This window comes from Zosterops lateralis (genome assembly GCF_965231275.1).
Source record: "Zosterops lateralis genome assembly, chromosome: 2".
Classification (NCBI taxonomy): domain Eukaryota; kingdom Metazoa; phylum Chordata; class Aves; order Passeriformes; family Zosteropidae; genus Zosterops; species Zosterops lateralis.
The window spans coordinates 74,506,776-74,524,760 of NC_139763.1; the positions used below are offsets into that span (position 1 = coordinate 74,506,776).

The following is a 17,985-nucleotide window of genomic DNA, read 5'->3' on the forward strand; positions in this document are numbered from 1 at the left end:
TTTTGTCCCAGGACTGAGGACGGTGGAAACCTGGCTGGGGAAAAGTTTCTACAGACCATACTCTTTTCATGTTTTATATTAACACATATCTAAAATATCTTACTATATTCCTTTATCACGAATTTTTACCCAATGTCACATTTATCACAGCAGAAACAATAAGCTATAGAGAAAGATGATTTCTTCATCTCTAAATTCCAGGCCAGCTGCTCAGCTGCTGAGGAGCATCCTAACCCACAGGTAAGGTGTTATCTGACAGAGGGGCAAATAACACCCCCGATCATCTGCTCTCCAGTGCACCCCGCAAAGCGCCCACAAGGCAAGTGTCAGAGTCTGTCTGTGGATGTGTTATGCCTCACCACTGTCTCCGATGGTTGGGGACCGAGACCCTGGACTTTGGAGGGGCCCCTGTGCCTGGCTGAGGTGGAAAGTTGCTCCGCAAGAACGGAATGCAAGAACAATGGGACTGGTTACTGTGGACTGAGCTGAGACTGCTTGTCCCAACTGGTCCATCCATACCAGGAGCAGCTTGTTCCTGAGCACCCAACCTTAACACAGGTGCCTGTCTCGGCTCTGTGCCCTCTTTGGCTCCGTGCCACTCGCCTTGCTCCTCACTTCAACCAACCTAAAAAGACTCTGGAGACCCACACACCTTCATGATCACCCCACTGGAGAAGATCGCGTCTATGGGCATCTCTACACGTCTTGAGGACTTTGACTCTCCACGTTGGTAGCTATAATCCCCTTCCCCTCTTTCTCTATCTTTCTCACTACTCTCTATTTTCTTTCCCTACTATCGCATTGTGGGCACTAAATAAAAAAGTGCATTTTTTGTTTAAGCGAACTGAGTCGTCCCCTATTGTGTCTTCTGCGCTCTGAGCTCTCCAAAACGAACCATCAGGTTCCCTGCATATGTTTGCGGACCCTGACAGCGAGGCAGACAAACCTCTGGGGACAGGCACCCGTAGCCCGGCGGGTCCGAGCTCCCACAGGGGCTGTGCCGTGTTTTGGGGGCTCTGGGGAAGTGCAGGGCCCCGAAGTCGCTCCCGTTCCCGAGCCCCGCGGGCAAGGCCCGGTCCCGCTGCTGTCCTGGGCTGTACGGCCCACACGGGCTGGGCTGGGCTGGGGCAGCCTCTCACCCCCTGGGGATATCGCGGGACGGCCCGGAGGAGGAGGAGGAGGACGAGAAGGAAAGGCGGCACCGGATTCAGCCGCCCGGGGCCGGCCCGGCCCAGCCCTCGCCTCCCCCCGGCTCTGCCCGGCCCTGCCCCTCAGGCCGCCCCGCGGGGCGGGGGCCGCGCTGGGCCCGAGGAGCCCCGGACCCGCTCCGAGCGGGCGCTGCGGGGAACGGCGGGGCCGTGGGGACCGGAGGAGCGATGGGGGAAGGCGGGCTGCTGCTCCTGCCGCTGCTGGTGCTGCTGGTGCGGGCGGCGGGGTCGGCGGAGCCGGCGGATCCCGTCAGCGCCGAGCGGAGCCTGGTGTGGGGCCCCGGGCTGGCCGCGGGGGTCGCCGTGCCCGTGCGGCACTTCTACATCCAGGCCGTCAGCGCGGCCGGACGGAACTTCTCCCGCTCCCCGCCAGGTACCGTTCTGTGCTCCGGGCGGGAGGGGCGCCATGGACACCCTGCCCCGGGCTGCGGGTTCGCCGCAAACCTGGCTGGAGATACCCACGTGTGTGTTTCCTTCCTCCTTCCCTTCCCTTCCCTTCCCTTCCCTTCCCTTCCCTTCCCTCCCCTTCCCTCCCCTTCCCTCCCCTTCCCTCCCCAGTGCCTCCTCTGCTCCCACAGTAGTCCACTCTAAACACCATGGGATTTACAGCAAAGAGCCAGTCTCCTGGAGCTAGTGGAGGTAAAATCCCAGAACACAGCTGGGAAGTGGTAACGCAATTGTTTAAATGCCGCACACGCACCAGTTGCTTAAAATTTCTGTCTCAGTCAGCAGAGCCCTCTGGGCTCTGTTATCCTGCTGCTGCTCCGTTAAGGAGTAATTTTCATTTGTTGATTACTCAGCACAAGCACAAACCGCCCCGTGACATTTCTCCTGAGGGTGGGAATTGGGTTTGTTCTTGCAGGATGGTGCTATGATGGCAGTCAGCTGTTTGCTGCTGCAAGTTAACTCTACACACTCTATATCAGTAGTTTAAATTTGGAATAAAACCTGCTTTTGTGTCACAGATTCCATAATTAAGATAACCCTGAGATAGTCCTAGAGGAAATCCTATGTTGCTGATTAATCCTATGTTGCTGATTAACATAAGTTAGAAGCTACTTAATTTGCTGTGCCTTATTTACTGTTCACAGAGGTGGTAGTGAGGGGGCAGCTAGCAAGTAAGCACGGCCTCTTCATGTCTTGTTAGTTAGAAAGCTGCTGCTTGCAGAATTAAAGAGTAGATATATATTATGCAGGGTATGTCTTCAGTCTGACAGAAGTGTGGAAACTTCACATATTTCAGGTGTGGACTTTCTCCATCTGCTGTTGCAGCTTGGTGCTGGATTTTGCAGTTTTGTAATTGCAGTCCAGGATGTGACTGCACGCTCACTGCCAGTGCCAAGGAGGCTGATGGCAGCTGCACAGGGACAGCCTTGGCTTCAAACAACAGGTTGCTAGAGGTGAAAAGGTGTGTAGTTTATTGGGTTCTCATGTTAGTGTATGTCCTCCAAGATGAACTGGAAGACATAGGTACTGAGAACCTAGATTTGATCGCAGCGTGTTCGTATTTGTGTTAATAAATTCAGTGTCACAACAAAGTTTCCAAGTCTCAATGCCCTCTGGCATGGAGTGATCTTCATTCATTCCATGACCTGCTGTGGCCTCCAGTCAAAGACAGAGCATGCCTACTGCCAGCAGGGAAGAGCTGTTGCCTCTGCCTTGTCCCATGCCAAGGATTGTTTAGGAGGGTGCCAAGGATCCTTAAAAAATATGAGTGGTAGAGTTGATCATATTCCAGTGCATGAGCACTGTTTAAAGTATTCAGAGAGACCCTGGCTATAAACTTTCTGTAAAATGTCATTAAGAATTACAATTAACAATATTTATTCAGGCACTGCTCCCCAATATAAACTAATAAATCTCAAAATATACCTGTTGAGATAGAAAAAAATCCATATTATCTCCTCCACTGCAAAACACAAACCCTGTGATCAGAGCAGCAGGGTTACTTTAAGGCATCACATTTGTGAAATTTGTCCAAATCTATTAAATTGGTTTTTGTGTGCAGTTTAGTCGAGTGGGTCAGGACTTACTGGGATCCATTACAAAACTTGTATAGCATAATTGGTAGATTTTAAATCTGGATTTGTTTTTTGCCTGTCAAGTCAGTTCACCAGAATTGATATGCACCATTGCACATTACACTGGGATTTCAACCCAGAGGCTGTAACTGTTTGACCTGCCATTGTAGAAAGATGTCAAATGATGCAGAATTCATTCTTTCCCTAGAAAAATTATTTTAAAGATTAAGAAAATCCCTGCTGAATATACAGAACTTTCTTTTAGTGTAAACTGCATAGACTTTTTTCTTTGGACACTTGGATACGCCTTATCCTTCTTTTCTGCTAGGTATTATCCTAGGTTTAACAACTGGCAACCATGTCTTTTTATACTATTGACTGTGATAAAATCAGCTATTAACTATTGTTCAGATGATCTACATACTCTGCTAAATATTTTTCGAGGCCTCCCAGGTATTCTCCCAGGTTTCACCAAAAGCTTTCAAAGAGCAGGGCATGCTTCTTCCAGCTCTTGTTCCAGTGCTGCCAAACAGAGTTGTACATCTCAGTTCACTCACCTTTGCACCCAGGCACTGCAGGACCTCCCTTCAGGCCTTTGGTTGACCATGATCCCTGGGCTTTTGTGATGGCCACACACAAGACCTGTGTTTGTTTGTTTGATACTCTTGGATGCTCTTGCATCTGGCTCTCTGGAAGTATAGGCTAATAATTTGTGTGTCTCTTTAGTGACTCTGTCGATTTTGTGATTTCCATCTGTGAAAGTAACCAGCAACAATTTCTCTTCAGCATACATGTCAGAAATAGGGTGACTAGGGGTTTTTTTGTTCTTCTCTAGCAACTTGCCTAAATCAGTATCTTGTTACCTTTTCTCTCTTTCCCTCCATTCCATCACTTGTTCTTCCATGTATGGCATACCTCTTTTTGCAAGCTGCACAGAAGAAAAAAAAATGCATAAAGCAGATGTCATTATCTGGATTTCCTGAAGTATCCCATTTTGACTGTGTCTATATTTTAGTCTCTCTTCAGTACTGGGAAATTATTTTGTACCTTAAATGCTGTCCCAGACATGTTTTCAGGGTAACAGAAGTATTAGCGGTGCTGACTCAACAACAACACATTTTTCTTTTGTAATTCCTTTGGATTGAGAGAAACCAAATACAGGAGTGAAAGTACCATGGTAACTTCCTCCAAATAAAAAATAAAAATCAGCAAAAAAGCTGTTATGATTAAGTATGCAGTAGAGGCCTTGGCCCTGTTACACAGTGAATGTTATAAATTACAAACAAGAAGTCTGTTGCCTCAAATGAATTATTTGTACTTACATGAAATGCTCAATCTCATTTTTCTTCCCCTTGACTTTCAGTGGAGTTAGCTTTTTCCCAGAGAGCTTTGTTATCAGTCACTTCCCTTTTCAAATGATTCCTATGTCTAACGTGCCACCAAATAAAACTAACATATCCTTTGGGTAGATATGGGGCTCCTCCTGTCTAGAGCAGAACGTTCATAATCAGCAGGGTCAAAGACCCACATAGTTATTTCCTGTAGGTGAGGACAAGGATATAAAATTCACTAATATTTGACTTAATTTTTCAGTAGGCACTCCTTTTTATGACAACTGAAAACTTTTCTTCAGTGGGAAATCACTCTGCCCAATAAAAAGGCTGTTTAATAAAATGGGTTCAGGGAGGCAAAGACATGATACCAACAGGAAACTGTTTTATTTGTGAACGTCATGACGTGCTCTGGATTTGAATATTTCTTCATCCAAATACTACTAGGGGATAATCATAGGGAGAGGGTACTTGGTTAAAGTTAGCTACTTTGAAGCAAGTTAAAAGTGGTGGATGTGACTTGCAGTCACAACTTTAGAGGCAGAGAGGTTCATTCCTTTGGGAGAGTCATTTAATTTGAGTATTCTTGCACAGTATTTGACTTGAATCCAATTTCACGATCCAGTGATCTAGGGAAGACATGATTGATCATTAAAAGACTTGTGCTTACCACATCAGTGCAAAGGGTAGAGTTAACTGTGACATCTCAGTCATTAAGTTCTGTTGAGACATATTCAAATTTTAGTAACATCTTGATTTTATTTGGATTTTTTCAGTTTCTTTTTTTTTCTGTATACTGCTTGGTGGTAGCATTCATTCTATTTGTTTGGTTCACAATGCTTAGACTGTCACGATTCATGAATAATTTGTCCTCCTCTTTTTTTAATTAATGAAGTTAACAGTGACCACTTGTGATAGAATTAAAGAATATAACGTGTTTAGGCATATTGTCCATAAATTATTCCATATCTTAGTGCATTAATGAAGAAATGCTGGTGATCTTGAAGCACAGATCAGACAGATGTCCAGGGAACATCTCTACTATCTTTCTTTTATCCCTGCTTTTCAGTAGCTGGGAACTTTAAATGTGCAAGACAGTCAGCAGCAGCCCAAAGCTGAACAATTGGTATGTGACTCCTGCATGCTGCAGCTGCCTTTCCACAAGCTGGCAAGTATTCTTTTCTCCTGTTACTTTAACTTGGTTTCCTGTCTTTCTTACTCTAGAGGAAATTATTGTTCCTCGGAGCACTACCTTGAAAACTTAGAATAAAACCTAATCTTAGCTTCAGAATACTGTTAACCTTTCCTTCTGTCTTGTAATCAAATATTTAACTTTTTATCTACACCTGCAGGTTTTCCATTTAGAAGTGTGCAATGACTAAGAATATTTGGTAGGATGATACTTCATCACTGAAAACTAGTTTTACCAACTTGGTATAATTAAAAAATTATTGTGAAAATTAAATTAAATTCTGTGGTCTTAATTCAGTGGAGTTTGCTCCTTACCTTTATTTACTAGATGTGATTCTAATTGCTTAAAGTGATTTTGTCTGGTTTTATTTTCTTCTTGCCAGGGAGATCACAGTTTAAAGTGGTAATTAAAGCACTCTCTCCAAAAGAAGTCACCAGAATTTACACCCCTCGGCCTTTGGACAGAAATGATGGTACATTCCTTATGCGGTATCGGATGTATGGAAGTGTCACAAAAGGCTTAAAAATTGAGATACTTTATGGTGATCAGCATGTGGCTCAATCACCTTATATTTTGAAAGGTAAGGGTATTTTTTGATGTAATGTAATATGTCAAAGTTCTGAATTAGAATGTATTTGAAGCTGCAATACCTGGGCTGTGGTAACTGTGGACAGCTCAACAGTTCTGAATCCCCCATGTGCTTGGCAGGTTCACAGAAATGGAGCTTCATTTAACAGAATAATTTCATCCTGATAACACAAAGTCTTGTGTTTCTGAAAAGAGAAGAATGTTGCTGTTTTCTCAGTTACACTGCAAAATTCCAGAAATTATAGGAAGGATCATTTCCCAGGAAAACTGTAGAAAACATGGTACAAAAAATACCAAGCCACTGTAATGTATAAATTATGTCTGCTGTAGAATCACAAATACAGAGTCTGGGTGATTTGTTTTCCACAGGACCAGTTTATCATGAATACTGTGACTGTCCTGAAGAAGACCCTGAGGTCTGGCAGGACATGATGTCCTGTCCACCCCAAGAACCTCAGATTACAGAAGACTTCATTTCATTTCCCAGCATTGACCTGCAGCGAATGCTGAAGGAAATCCCAGCCAAGTTCAGCCAGTCAAGAGGTGCTATTGTTCATTACACTATTGTGGATAATCACGTCTACCGGCGCTCCTTAGGGAAGTACACGGACTTCAAAATGTTCTCCGATGAAATGCTCCTGTCACTGGCCAGGAAGGTACCAGTTTGGATCTTGTCAGACTATTAGGGCAGTATCACAGAATCACTGAGTGGTTGGGGTGGGAAGGGACCTCTGGAGGACATCTAGTCCAACTCCCCTGCCAAAGCAGGTTCAGCCAGAACTGGTTGCACAGGATCACCTCCGGGGTGGGTTTTGAATATCCACAGCCTGTCTGGGCAGTCTGTTCCATGGCTCTGTCATCCTCACAGTAAGGAAGTTTTCCCTCATATTCAGATGGTGCTTCCTGTGTTTAAGTATATGCCTGTTTCCTCTTGTCCTGTCACTGAGCACCATTGGAAAGAGTCTGGCCCCATCCTCTTGACACCTGCCTTTAAGATATTTGTAAGCATTGATAATATCCCCTCTCAGTCTTCTCTTGTCCAGCCTAAATATGGCAGTACTGCAATTGTTGTATCTTCAGATGTATAATTCCTGAAGTAAGATTTGATGTTCGTTTTTCCATGAAGACAACAGAGTCTTAGGAGTGAAGTGTGGGGGCTGGCCCTGGCAGTGGTGAAAATGCTTGGAAAGCTCCAAGGGCCAAGGCTCAACTGTGATTTCATGGCCTCTGGCTGTTCCTTTCATACTTGCTTGCAGGGCAGAATCTTGGAGTTCATACATTAAGCACAGCTAAACGAATGAACTATCCAGTAGGTGCACTGAGTCTGCATGACATGAGAGACCTGAGGAATAGATGTAAGAGTGACAAACAGCTTCTCTGTGTTATTATCCTTTCTTGGGTACCCATTTAGGTTCGTCTTCCTGACGTGGAGTTTTATCTCAATGTTGGAGACTGGCCAGTTGAGCATCGGAGAGCTAATGATACACCTGGCCCTGTGCCTGTCATCTCCTGGTGTGGCTCTGTGGATTCCAGAGATATCATCCTGCCAACGTATGATGTAACCCACTCAACTCTGGAAACCCTGCGTGGAGTCACCAATGATCTCCTTTCCATTCAAGGAAATACAGGTGAATTAGAGACTGTGAATTTAAAAAGAATTTGTGATTTCCATCAAAGAAGCAAGTTGCATTCGAATAATGTCTTAAAGTCTTCAATTCAAAGTGCCCTAGCACATCTCTGAATACAAGAAGCTTACTCTACAGATTGCAAACCCTTTTCAACACTGCCACTAAGCAGGTGCATCATTTAACCAAATTATTTAAGAAGTCCAGTTTACAATAAACATGAATTTTACATTAAAGGTATCCAGAAGATACCTACTGTGACCTGGCAAAGGAGAACTAAATGTAATTACAAGGTCTTTCTCCTCAGTAAAGGACTCAAATATGTGTCTTCTAATCAAATAGTAACCCTTTTCCTGACTGTGTTGTGGCCCAATGTTCTGTTTATAAAAAATTAATTTGGATCCTGGAAGAAGTAGGCTGATACTATGCTGCAGCCTCTTTCAAATGAGAAAACATTGTCTATGTGAAAAAATACCTCACAGTGAGATCTCCTGAGTTGCTTTTCTGGCTTTCAGAGAAGAGTCAGCTTTACTGACAGGTGTCTTCCTCCCCCTCAGGAAATTAAAGGATACTTAGGGATCAAATAAATGGCATAAGCAACACCTAAGGAGTAAACCTGGAGTGGAAAGGTTGTTGTTGTTGTTGTTGTTGTTTTTGGTTTTGTTGTTGTTTTTTGTTGGTTGGGGGTTTTTTTGTGTGTTGTTTTTTTTTTTTTTTTTTTTGTTTTTTTTTTTGTTTTTTTTTTTGTTTTTTTTTTTTTTTTTTTTTTTTTTTTTTTTTTTTAATTTGTTCTCAGTTCCTCTTTTCGTTGTTAGTTTTTAAATTAAATATTTCAATTAAATGATCAGGTAAAGGCATTGTGTGTTTACTCATCTAGCACAGCTGCTTTTCCTATTAGGAGACAGTAAGAGACTGCTCCATTTAGTAGGTCCTTTAGGGAAATTTTCAGCCAAAAGGTGGGGAAGGGAATAGTTAATGTTTTTAAAAGCAGGCAGTAAGCAGAGATTAAGTCTTTCAGACTCCTGCTAAGTGTTTAGAGGACACAACATAGACATTTATTTTCTTTTTTAAGGCATCATTAAGTGGTTCTTCAAGCACCTAGGTAAATTGCTGGGTAACAGAAGTGGATTTTACTGAAGAAATTTGGTTATTGTGGCAGGCTTTATGGGTGGAGAATTGCTTTAATTATTAGTATTTTCCTTACATATTTTATTATATTCCCTTATGTAGCTTTCAAGATACTTGAAGTTATTGAAATGCACAATTGTTGAGTGGAAAAACAATTCTCTGATTTTCTTTTTAAGAGTTTCTCATCCAAAAATTCAAACCAGAATTGGGAGTTTAACCCTGTGGTTAATAAATTATTATGGGATACCTGTCCTACTATGTCTCCAAGGGTAATGCCACTGTCAAACCAAGTTCCTGATTTGCATTGAACAGATCCTGAACATTTCTCTGCTGTTTATTTTTGCCTTCTCACTCACTGCTCATAGGCCCCTGCTGGGGAAACAAAACTGAGCGGGCTTTATTCAGAGGTCGAGACAGCCGAGAAGAACGTCTCCATCTTGTCAAGTTATCCAAGGAAAATCCAGAACTACTAGATGCTGGAATAACTGGATATTTCTTCTTCAGAGAAAAAGAAAAAGAGCTGGGGAAGGCTCAGTTGATGGGCTTCTTTGACTTCTTTAAGGTAGCAGTCAAATTACAGTTTTGGATTAGTTTTGCTGTCAAGTTCTTATCAGCTGAAAAGACAGAGCTTGCTTTTGTTAATTCTTTTCAGTAAATAAAACAGTTACCTACTGTGGGAGCATGGGTCCACGCAGGGTAGATAAAGCACCTGTAATCAATGTCCTGGTGTGACACACTTGTAAAGAAAGTCAAGAAAGACCTTTAGACAGACATCTTGGCCTATTTTTATTTTTCAGTAGACTGAGAAGTTGGATTTCTCACCATCAGGGTTTCTTTTATTTGGGGTAAATATGAAAATGGTGGACATAACTTATATTCATTTTAAGTACACTAAGGATGTCAGAAAGAGTCTTTGTAGTAACAAATTAGAAAAATACATGAGTGTTTTTGTTGTAGTTTAACATACAAATTCTACTGCAAGAGAGATTAAAAAATAAAGGGGACAGAGTCCTGTATAAAGCCATTGTAATATATAGCACTTGAAATTCTGTTGTGAAGATGGATATTTCAGAAATGGTGTAACAGCCAAGAACGTCTGCCGAAGCAGTACCTTCATGGTTACTTTTAGTATAATGTTTCAGCTTATTTTACATAGTAATACATTTCAGGTTATTCTACATAATAATGTTAAGTCAGAATAAATTTGCTTTGTTTGAATTGAAGTATAGATTTTATTTCCTTCTCTGCTGTAGCCCTTGCTCTATCCCAGGACACTTCAATAAGATACTCATCAGGCAGTTCATGTGATGCAGAGGTTCTTGACCGTCAGCCTTGCATTGAAAAAAAATCCTTTTTCCATTATGTTATCCAGAAGACCATGAAACTACATGTGCTTAATGCTAAAACGAGTTTGAAGATGAAAATTAATGAACATGATTACTTCTTGCCTGTTAAAATAATATTTTATACAGTCAGTGTTCCCATTCCAATACAAAACACTTCACCTTTTCTTCCTCTCTCTTCACGCTGCAGTACAAATACCAAGTGAATGTAGACGGCACCGTAGCAGCTTACAGGTTTCCATACCTCTTGCTGGGTGACAGCCTGGTATTGAAGCAAGATTCCCAGTATTATGAACACTTTTATATGAGATTAAAACCTTGGAAACATTATGTTCCAGTTAAGAGAAACTTAGAGGACTTGCTAGAGAAAATAAAATGGGCTAAGGTAAGTTCCATTATTGATTCCATTTCAAAATGATAAACAAACATGTGAACAATTTCTCTTAATATAATAATTTCTTTTGTATTTATACATATATATTTTGCATGAACTCTATTGAGATACTGGAATAAAGGAAGTACATTTTGTTGTTAGTATGAAATAGGAAGTCCTTATTTGAAGTAACAATCTCTATTTAGGGCAATACTTAAGTGTTCATTTTAGGTATGGGCAGAAAAGTTCATGAGTCAGGCCCTTAGTATACTGACTAAGGTAACTGTGAAAGAAGTAACCAGATTCCTAGATACTACTTAATTAATGCTATAGCTTTTTTAGGTCCTGACTAGAGCAGGAGTTCCTGTATGTTCTGTTTGAATGTACAAAAAATTGCTGCTCTCTGTAACATGCTCAGAGTGAGAAGCTGGGATCCTGTAAGCAAACAGGTGCAATTGGGTGATTGAAAACATTTATGCTTTAAGTCAAAATGCTTTTAAGGTTAAAAAAACAGGAGGAGTTTCTCTTCTAAGAGTACTGTAGTTCTGCCTAAGGAATCAGAGGAGAATACTAAAAGCTTTGAAACATAGACCTAAAAAGCTTGAGAGTAAGTACATGAATTCATGCCGTTATTTTTAAAAAGAAGACATTGAATTCCATTGCATTGGACAGGACAACAGCTGTGGTTTTGTCCTCTGTAGAACTAAGTAGGTCTGGGAAATATCAGAACTGATTTTGAAGAGGCTTGTGCCTTGGACAAAACAGTAGAGCAGTAGTCAACTGAGTTTTCAAAATTGTAGTTCGTCATGAAAGTTGTTATTGATAGCCCTAAGGTAGCAGTAGTGCCAATGAAAGCAGTGGAGTATTTTTAAACAAATCTGAAATTTTAATCATGTCTTTGCAATCTACCAGTAATTACAGTTAAATTTGCAGATTTGAATAGCCCATTTAATAAAACCTGTAATGCTAGTCAGGCTTTTAGTAACTCACTGATTGCTCTGTTATTCATTTGTTTCATCTGAATTTTCCAGGAAAATGATGAGGAAGCAAGAAAAATTGCTAAAGAAGGACAACTAATGGCAAGGGAATTACTTCAGCCTCACAGATTTTACTGCTACTATTATAAAGTGCTCCAGGTGAGTACAATGGATCACTTTATTACTCTCCCCCCAGCTGCTACTGCTACAGATACTACAAATTTCATGTTCAGTCCTTACTTAGATCAACAGCAGACATGGTACATATTACTTATAGGAGATCAGTGTGAAGAGCTTTGCTAAACCCTGCTTCCTCAGTAAAGAAGCTACCTGATACTTACTTTACAGAATCAGAAAAAAAAAATTTTTCCCCCATCCCCAGTCAGCCCTGTTTTCATTGTCACTTGGTATTTGTTTTCCAGTAGAACTCTGTAGGAAATAATCTGTATATCCAGTTTTCTTTCATTTTCCCTTCGTACTTCTCACACTTATATCATGAGCTACTCTACTGCAAAACAATGCATATGTGGAAAAGAAGTTTTGGAAGTGTGACTAGTAGAGTGTAGGGGGTGAAGTAGGCCCAGTAGTAATTTCTTCCTTAGAAAATGCAAATCTCTAGTGAAAGTAGTTTCTCCTCTCTGAAAGTATGGATTTCTCTTTCCTGTACTGCTGTGCAGTTAAATGTCAGCTTCATCAGCCACAGGTGACACAAAGTTTGGAACTGTTCAGTGTACAAAAATGACATTTTTATGCATTATCTGCATAAAGTGGTTAGGCACAAATGATGACAATATTCAAGTTACCATAATAATAGGCAGAAACATGAAAGGAGGTTTTCAGAGGCAGTGTAGTCCATTAGTAGGTGTGTTACAAAGACACCTTGTGCAGAGGTTGTAAACAATGACATAAGGAGCCTGGATAAAGGTAGGCCTCTGAGTGGAAGGGAGGAGGAAAATTCTGCTTCGTGAATTATATGTTGGTGCTTATAGCATTCTTAAATGTTGTTTACATATTTCAGAAATATGCTGAACGCCAAGCCAGCAAACCTGAAATACGGGACGGAATGGAACTTGTACCTCAGCCTGATGACAGGGACTCAGTGTGCAGTTGCCACAGGAAAAAGCCTTTAAGGGAAGATCTGTAACTGTACTGGATGGAGAAAATGACCCACTTAAAATGCAAGAACAGGAATTAAGCTGTGAAATCTAAGACTCTTATGTAGTAGCAGACATTCTTAGTAGTGTATTCTTCTTGTATTTTCTTACGCTTTTTCACGCTCATTCTGATCTGCAATGTTGGTTCTTGCAATTTTGGCTCCATTACCACCACCAGACAGACACTGAGCCTGCAGTGGGGAATGTCTGGGGGATTTGTTTGATGTACTGCATCAGCAGGAAGAAAAGCACAGAGCTGCTCGTGTTCCAGATGGGACCTATTTACCGAAGTTTTATGAGGAACTAGTCGCCACAAAAGATCCTGCCATAAGTCAGTGCAAATTACTCTAAAGGAGCATTTGTGATACATTGAAACAGTGTTACGATTTCTTCATAAAGTTTACCTCAGTGTTAGATTGTTTCTTGTATACAAAACAATTTTTGAGTTAGACAGAGAAAATGAATATTTGAGATTCACAGATACCAGATCTGGTCATGCTTTCAGATTATTTTGTGGTGTATGACAGATAACAGAAAACATGATCTAACAGTCATCAATTTCAGAGGAAAGTAGAGAGGAGGGAGAGAGATTAAAAAAATATGATTATAAGCATCATGGCTGTGAATCACAAGAATTAAATGCTGCTTTAAAACAGACTCTGTAGCTATCACAATCACAGTGCTTTGGGTGCCAAGTCGCCACTCTGAAGACCTGTTCCTTGTGCCTAGTCTGTGACTGTAGGCACAGATCCACAAAAGGACTTGGGAGTTTCAGGCCATGGGAAACACTGGTGTCTTTGTTCAACAATACTGTCTGCAATATTCTAGACTACATGAAATCTGAAAAATTTTTAGCAGAGTTTTAGACCACCTAGGTTTACCTTTTTTTGTAATAGTCTAGGGGTTAGCCTCCATGTAAAGCAATTGGGAAGCTGGCTGTCCTCCTTGGTTTAATTCAAAGCCATTTTTTGCAGAGGGTGCCTTAGCTCCAGACTGGACGACAAGAGGTTTTCAGGTCTTCTGCTGAAGTTCATGTGCAGCCATGAAGCTAATAATGTGAAATTCACAAGGGCAGAAGCATCTGGTCATACCTTTTTGATAAAGTCTGCCTTTGGATGGGGCAGAAGAAAAATCCTAATCCTGGATGCAGCTCTGAATACCTCTGTTGATTTTTGCCCAAGTTTGTCTACTTCAAAATGCATAAATAGTCCTGGCAGGAGACATCAATACCAAGACCAGTGCCCACAAGCACTCATTTCTGTGTCTTCATCTTGGCTAATGCAGCCTGCCTGAGCAGCTCCTGATTCACTAGAGTCAGATAAAAGCTTTCATGGACACCAAATTCTCCCTACGCTAAAAAGAATGGAGATGTCTTCAGACAGTGGACACGTCTGATCAATTTGGTGCACAAAATTTGGTGCTCTACACGTCATGCAGGCTTTGTTTTTGGTTCTGCACTGCAAATTACATAAAATGTCTGCATTAGAACAGGAGGAAAGGCAGTATGCTAAATATGGAAGAACTTTGGCTTTCTAAAGAGGTCAATGCAACTGTTCATCAGTCATTTATTACATTATGCCAGTTAAGAAAAAAAACCTGTATCATGTTGCTCTACCCATAATCCTCTTTATTCTGGTTCTAACACTCGTATTTATAGTGGTTGCATTTTTATTTAGCATAAAAATCAGTCCTAGAACTTCAGGCTATAAATACATGTTCAACTCATCTGACATAAAATTTTCTACATCAAAGTTCAGGAACAGGATTCAACTGCTGAAGCTGACACTTAAGACTGAGTATGTGCTCCCCTTTTGTTCTATGTGTATGGTCATTTTTACTGTATTACATGATCTTATTTTGGGAAATTACCCATTATGCCATGTGCTTTTATATTCACCAGTGTTTATGGAGGTGGTGTGCTCAGCAAAGGCAAGTAAGCATAAAAGATGTTTGAACAACAGAGTTTTCCACATATTTCAAGTTCAAAAGTGATTAATTTATATTTTTTAAAATGGGAGAGAGTAGGGGTAGTCATGACACATACTTCATGATTTTTTGGAAATACCTATGTAGGAAAACTTGCCTAGCTTGAAACAGAAGTCTTTCAAACTGAAGGAAGAATCAGATAAAATTTAAATTATGAATATAAGTAAATGTGAAAATTTTATCCCTCCTTTCTTCCCGCATGGAAAGGGAAAGAAACTATTTTTAATTCTTCTCTGCCAAAAAAAGTCCTTGCTTTTGTGATAAGTGTTGCTTCAAAGCAAATGCTAGTTTGTCAACAGAGTGCCTTACAGATGCTTTTATAGTTTACAGGCAAGAAATATCCTGAAAAATATGACTGCATCAATCTTCTTGCTGTAGTTTAAAAAATAGTAGAGAGATGGTGGAACTTTTACTACAAGTCCATAGTAATCTGAGAAAATCTGGTTCAGTTTATAACTATAGCTCTTCCAAAGGTAAAAGAGGGCAAAGTCTCTCTTCTTTCCATTGGTGCTACTATATGCAATTTAAATTGTAATGAAGAACAATCATAACAATTTCCCCACCAGGCCAGAAAATATGTCAGATCTATTTGAGTTTGATGAGAGGATGATACCCATTGGCCTGGTATGTTACAGGAAATGCTAAATATTGAGTAAAACCTGGTTTTGCAAGTAGAGTGTAATACATACATTAAATAGAATTTTTAAGTGGCATAGGCTGAACTTTGTATTATTCTGTGGTAGTTCTTGAGCAGCAACCGTTCAAAGCTGTAAAAATCTCTTGTTGGTGGTAAGTTTGGAAAAGTGTTACCATACCACAGTACTGAATTTTGCTATAGTGATTTCAGTTTTTAAATAGAGGGTAAAACCTGTCCTGTTTTCATCAAGGATTTACCAGTGATGACAGAAGCAGGTTTATTTGTTTGAAATAGTATGTCCTGAAGCCCAGGGCCAATGTTTTCAAACACAGAAATCTGCAGAGAAGGGGTTTGACTTCCAGAAATGTTGGGAAGGCAGTCTTTACCTAAGGTTCTTTATTTTCAGATTTCTTCAACCTCAGCTTAGCTTCATATACTGAACACTGCTTTTATGTTATGTCATATGTATGTCCTAATATATTTAGGCTCCCTCATTTGGAAATACTCAACCCCACTTTCGTCTTGAAATGAGAACTAGTAGATCCTGATCTGTTCAACATAAAGGAGATACAGTTTCAGATATATTTTAGACTGTATTTTTTTACATTTACCTCAAGATCACCAATATACTGGTTTCGTGACAGAGTTGTGCCAAGCCTGCCTTGTAGATTCATGATTAAAAAACCCTATAATCAAAGCTTGTCTGATGGAATGTTAGATTCAAGCATCCATGCTGGGAAGCATACGCCCGACATTTATTACAGTACAAAGTAAATTATTTAGCTAGGGAGGAGAGCTGACAAGCAAAACATACATCACCTGTTGGAGCACGTCTGAGAAGCTTGCAAAGAAACTATAATAAGGAAAAGAAGCATGATATCAACCTACGATATTATCAGCTCCTTTAGCACTGCAGTTTTGCAAAAATTTTGTCTGCAAGGGCAGTGATGAAGTGCAAGATTTTATATTAATATATTATTGTTTAAGGTCACAGGATTTAATGGCTAGAATCTTCTTGTCTGTGAGAAGTTTTATAGCATTTTAATGAGGCTGTATGAGTACTAATGCTTGAGTTTTGAGTACAATGCTTCTGTCTTGAGTTGTTCATAGGAAAATCTATACTGCAGCCAGTTGTGGCACTAAGTTTTGGAATTTGCTGTGAGAATAAGGAAAAAAGGATTATTTGCATGTTGGTTTGAAGTAATTTTAAACATCTGTAGCACATTCCTTAATTGAGTCCCATCGTGCAAGCAATGATAAGCAGGAGGTGTGCTAGCAGGAGTGTGACCAGCAGGTCAAGGCAAGTGCTTCTTCCCACCTGTTTGGCAGTTTTGAGACTCCAGCTGGACTCCTGGTACAAGAAATACATCAACACCCAACATGGACCACCAAGGTGATAAAGGCAATGGAGTATGTGGTGTATGAGGACAAGCTTGAGTGAGCAGAGTTAGGTCAGCCTTAGAAAGAGAAGGCTTCTCAGAGAGGCACAGCAGAAATCCTAACCACAGACACAAGCTGCATCATGGGAAATTCCAATTAGATAAGGGGAAAAAAATCCTCAACTGCTATCCCCAAGGAGATGAAGCTTGGTCTGTGCAACTTCCAGATGTTCTTTATTCTATGAATTACATTTCAGTCACACAACAAGCATTTATCTAGTCACATAGCAGAAGGATGAACTCAGCTCTTGAGTGTCTCCAAGAGGCAACATAGCCTTTCTGTGCTGACACTTTTGACACTATTCATGGTTATGTCTCCTTCAATAATACTGACAAAGTTTTGCACATATTTTTGTGTTAGCTTGTAAGGCTATAAAGTTATATATTAACATTAATTATACTTTTATAATATTAATATTTATAATATAATAATTTGCCTTACTAATATACATTATCACAATATATCCTAGTCACACAGTACACAGAAGATTTGACAGAAGTGAGATACATTGATTTGGCATTACAGGCCTGGACTGAAAGTGCAAGACCTGCTCTTTGAAGAAGCTGAATATATACTTTACAGGTATGAGACAATTGTAAAGTATTGTGAATATAGTTATGAACTATCAAAGTGATTTTAAGCAGTCAATGAGAATATTAATGTATTTATAAGTTATACATATGCTTAAATGCCAGCATGCTCTGTAGGCCACTGGTGAGTGAGCATGACGTATTCCCATCTCATTCCCAACACTAAAACAATCAGTCAGGATCCATGTGTACTGTAGGTTGGCAGTATAGTGTGGAGACACTCAAGACAGCTCAGCAGAATGCCGGGAGGGCCTACCCATACAGGACATGTGAAACATGATAACCTTCCTGCTGAAAACCCACAAATTACATTATCCTGTCTGAAAGACAATTAATTCAAGTTGTACTTGTGAGACCTTTACTTCCCCTGTAGCTTATGTGACTCAAAGAGG

At 40.5% G+C, this 17,985-nt stretch overlaps 1 protein-coding gene across 2 annotated transcripts; it reads left to right on the forward strand.

Moving 5' to 3' along the window:
- Window positions 1-1,481: 1,481 nt before the first annotated feature.
- On the forward strand, window positions 1,482-16,145 carry POGLUT3 (protein O-glucosyltransferase 3). 2 transcript variants are annotated; one of them, XM_083854844.1, is made up of 8 exons: window positions 1,482-1,581; window positions 6,135-6,332; window positions 6,710-6,996; window positions 7,752-7,968; window positions 9,459-9,655; window positions 10,627-10,821; window positions 11,841-11,945; window positions 12,805-16,145. In XM_083854844.1, the coding sequence occupies exons 2-8, from the start codon at window positions 6,236-6,238 to the stop codon at window positions 12,928-12,930; spliced, it is 1,224 nt and encodes a 407-aa protein (XP_083710970.1). In that variant the 5' UTR covers window positions 1,482-1,581; window positions 6,135-6,235; the 3' UTR covers window positions 12,931-16,145. The 2 variants fall into 2 exon arrangements, with proteins under 2 accessions (XP_083710970.1, XP_083710969.1); XM_083854843.1 differs by lacking the exon at window positions 1,482-1,581 and adding an exon at window positions 5,056-5,732 and having other exon boundaries at window positions 6,139-6,332.
- Window positions 16,146-17,985: the final 1,840 nt, after the last annotated feature.

Bases quoted from the DNA above. Each gene is read 5' to 3' on its own strand.
- POGLUT3 (XM_083854844.1), top strand. From the start codon at position 6,236: ATGCGGTATCGGATGTATGGAAGTGTCACAAAAGGCTTAAAAATTGAG. The intron at 6,997-7,751 runs GTACCAGTTTGG...GTACCCATTTAG, and splicing joins TCCTGTCACTGGCCAGGAAG to GTTCGTCTTCCTGACGTGGA. The intron at 11,946-12,804 runs GTGAGTACAATG...TACATATTTCAG, and splicing joins ACTATTATAAAGTGCTCCAG to AAATATGCTGAACGCCAAGC.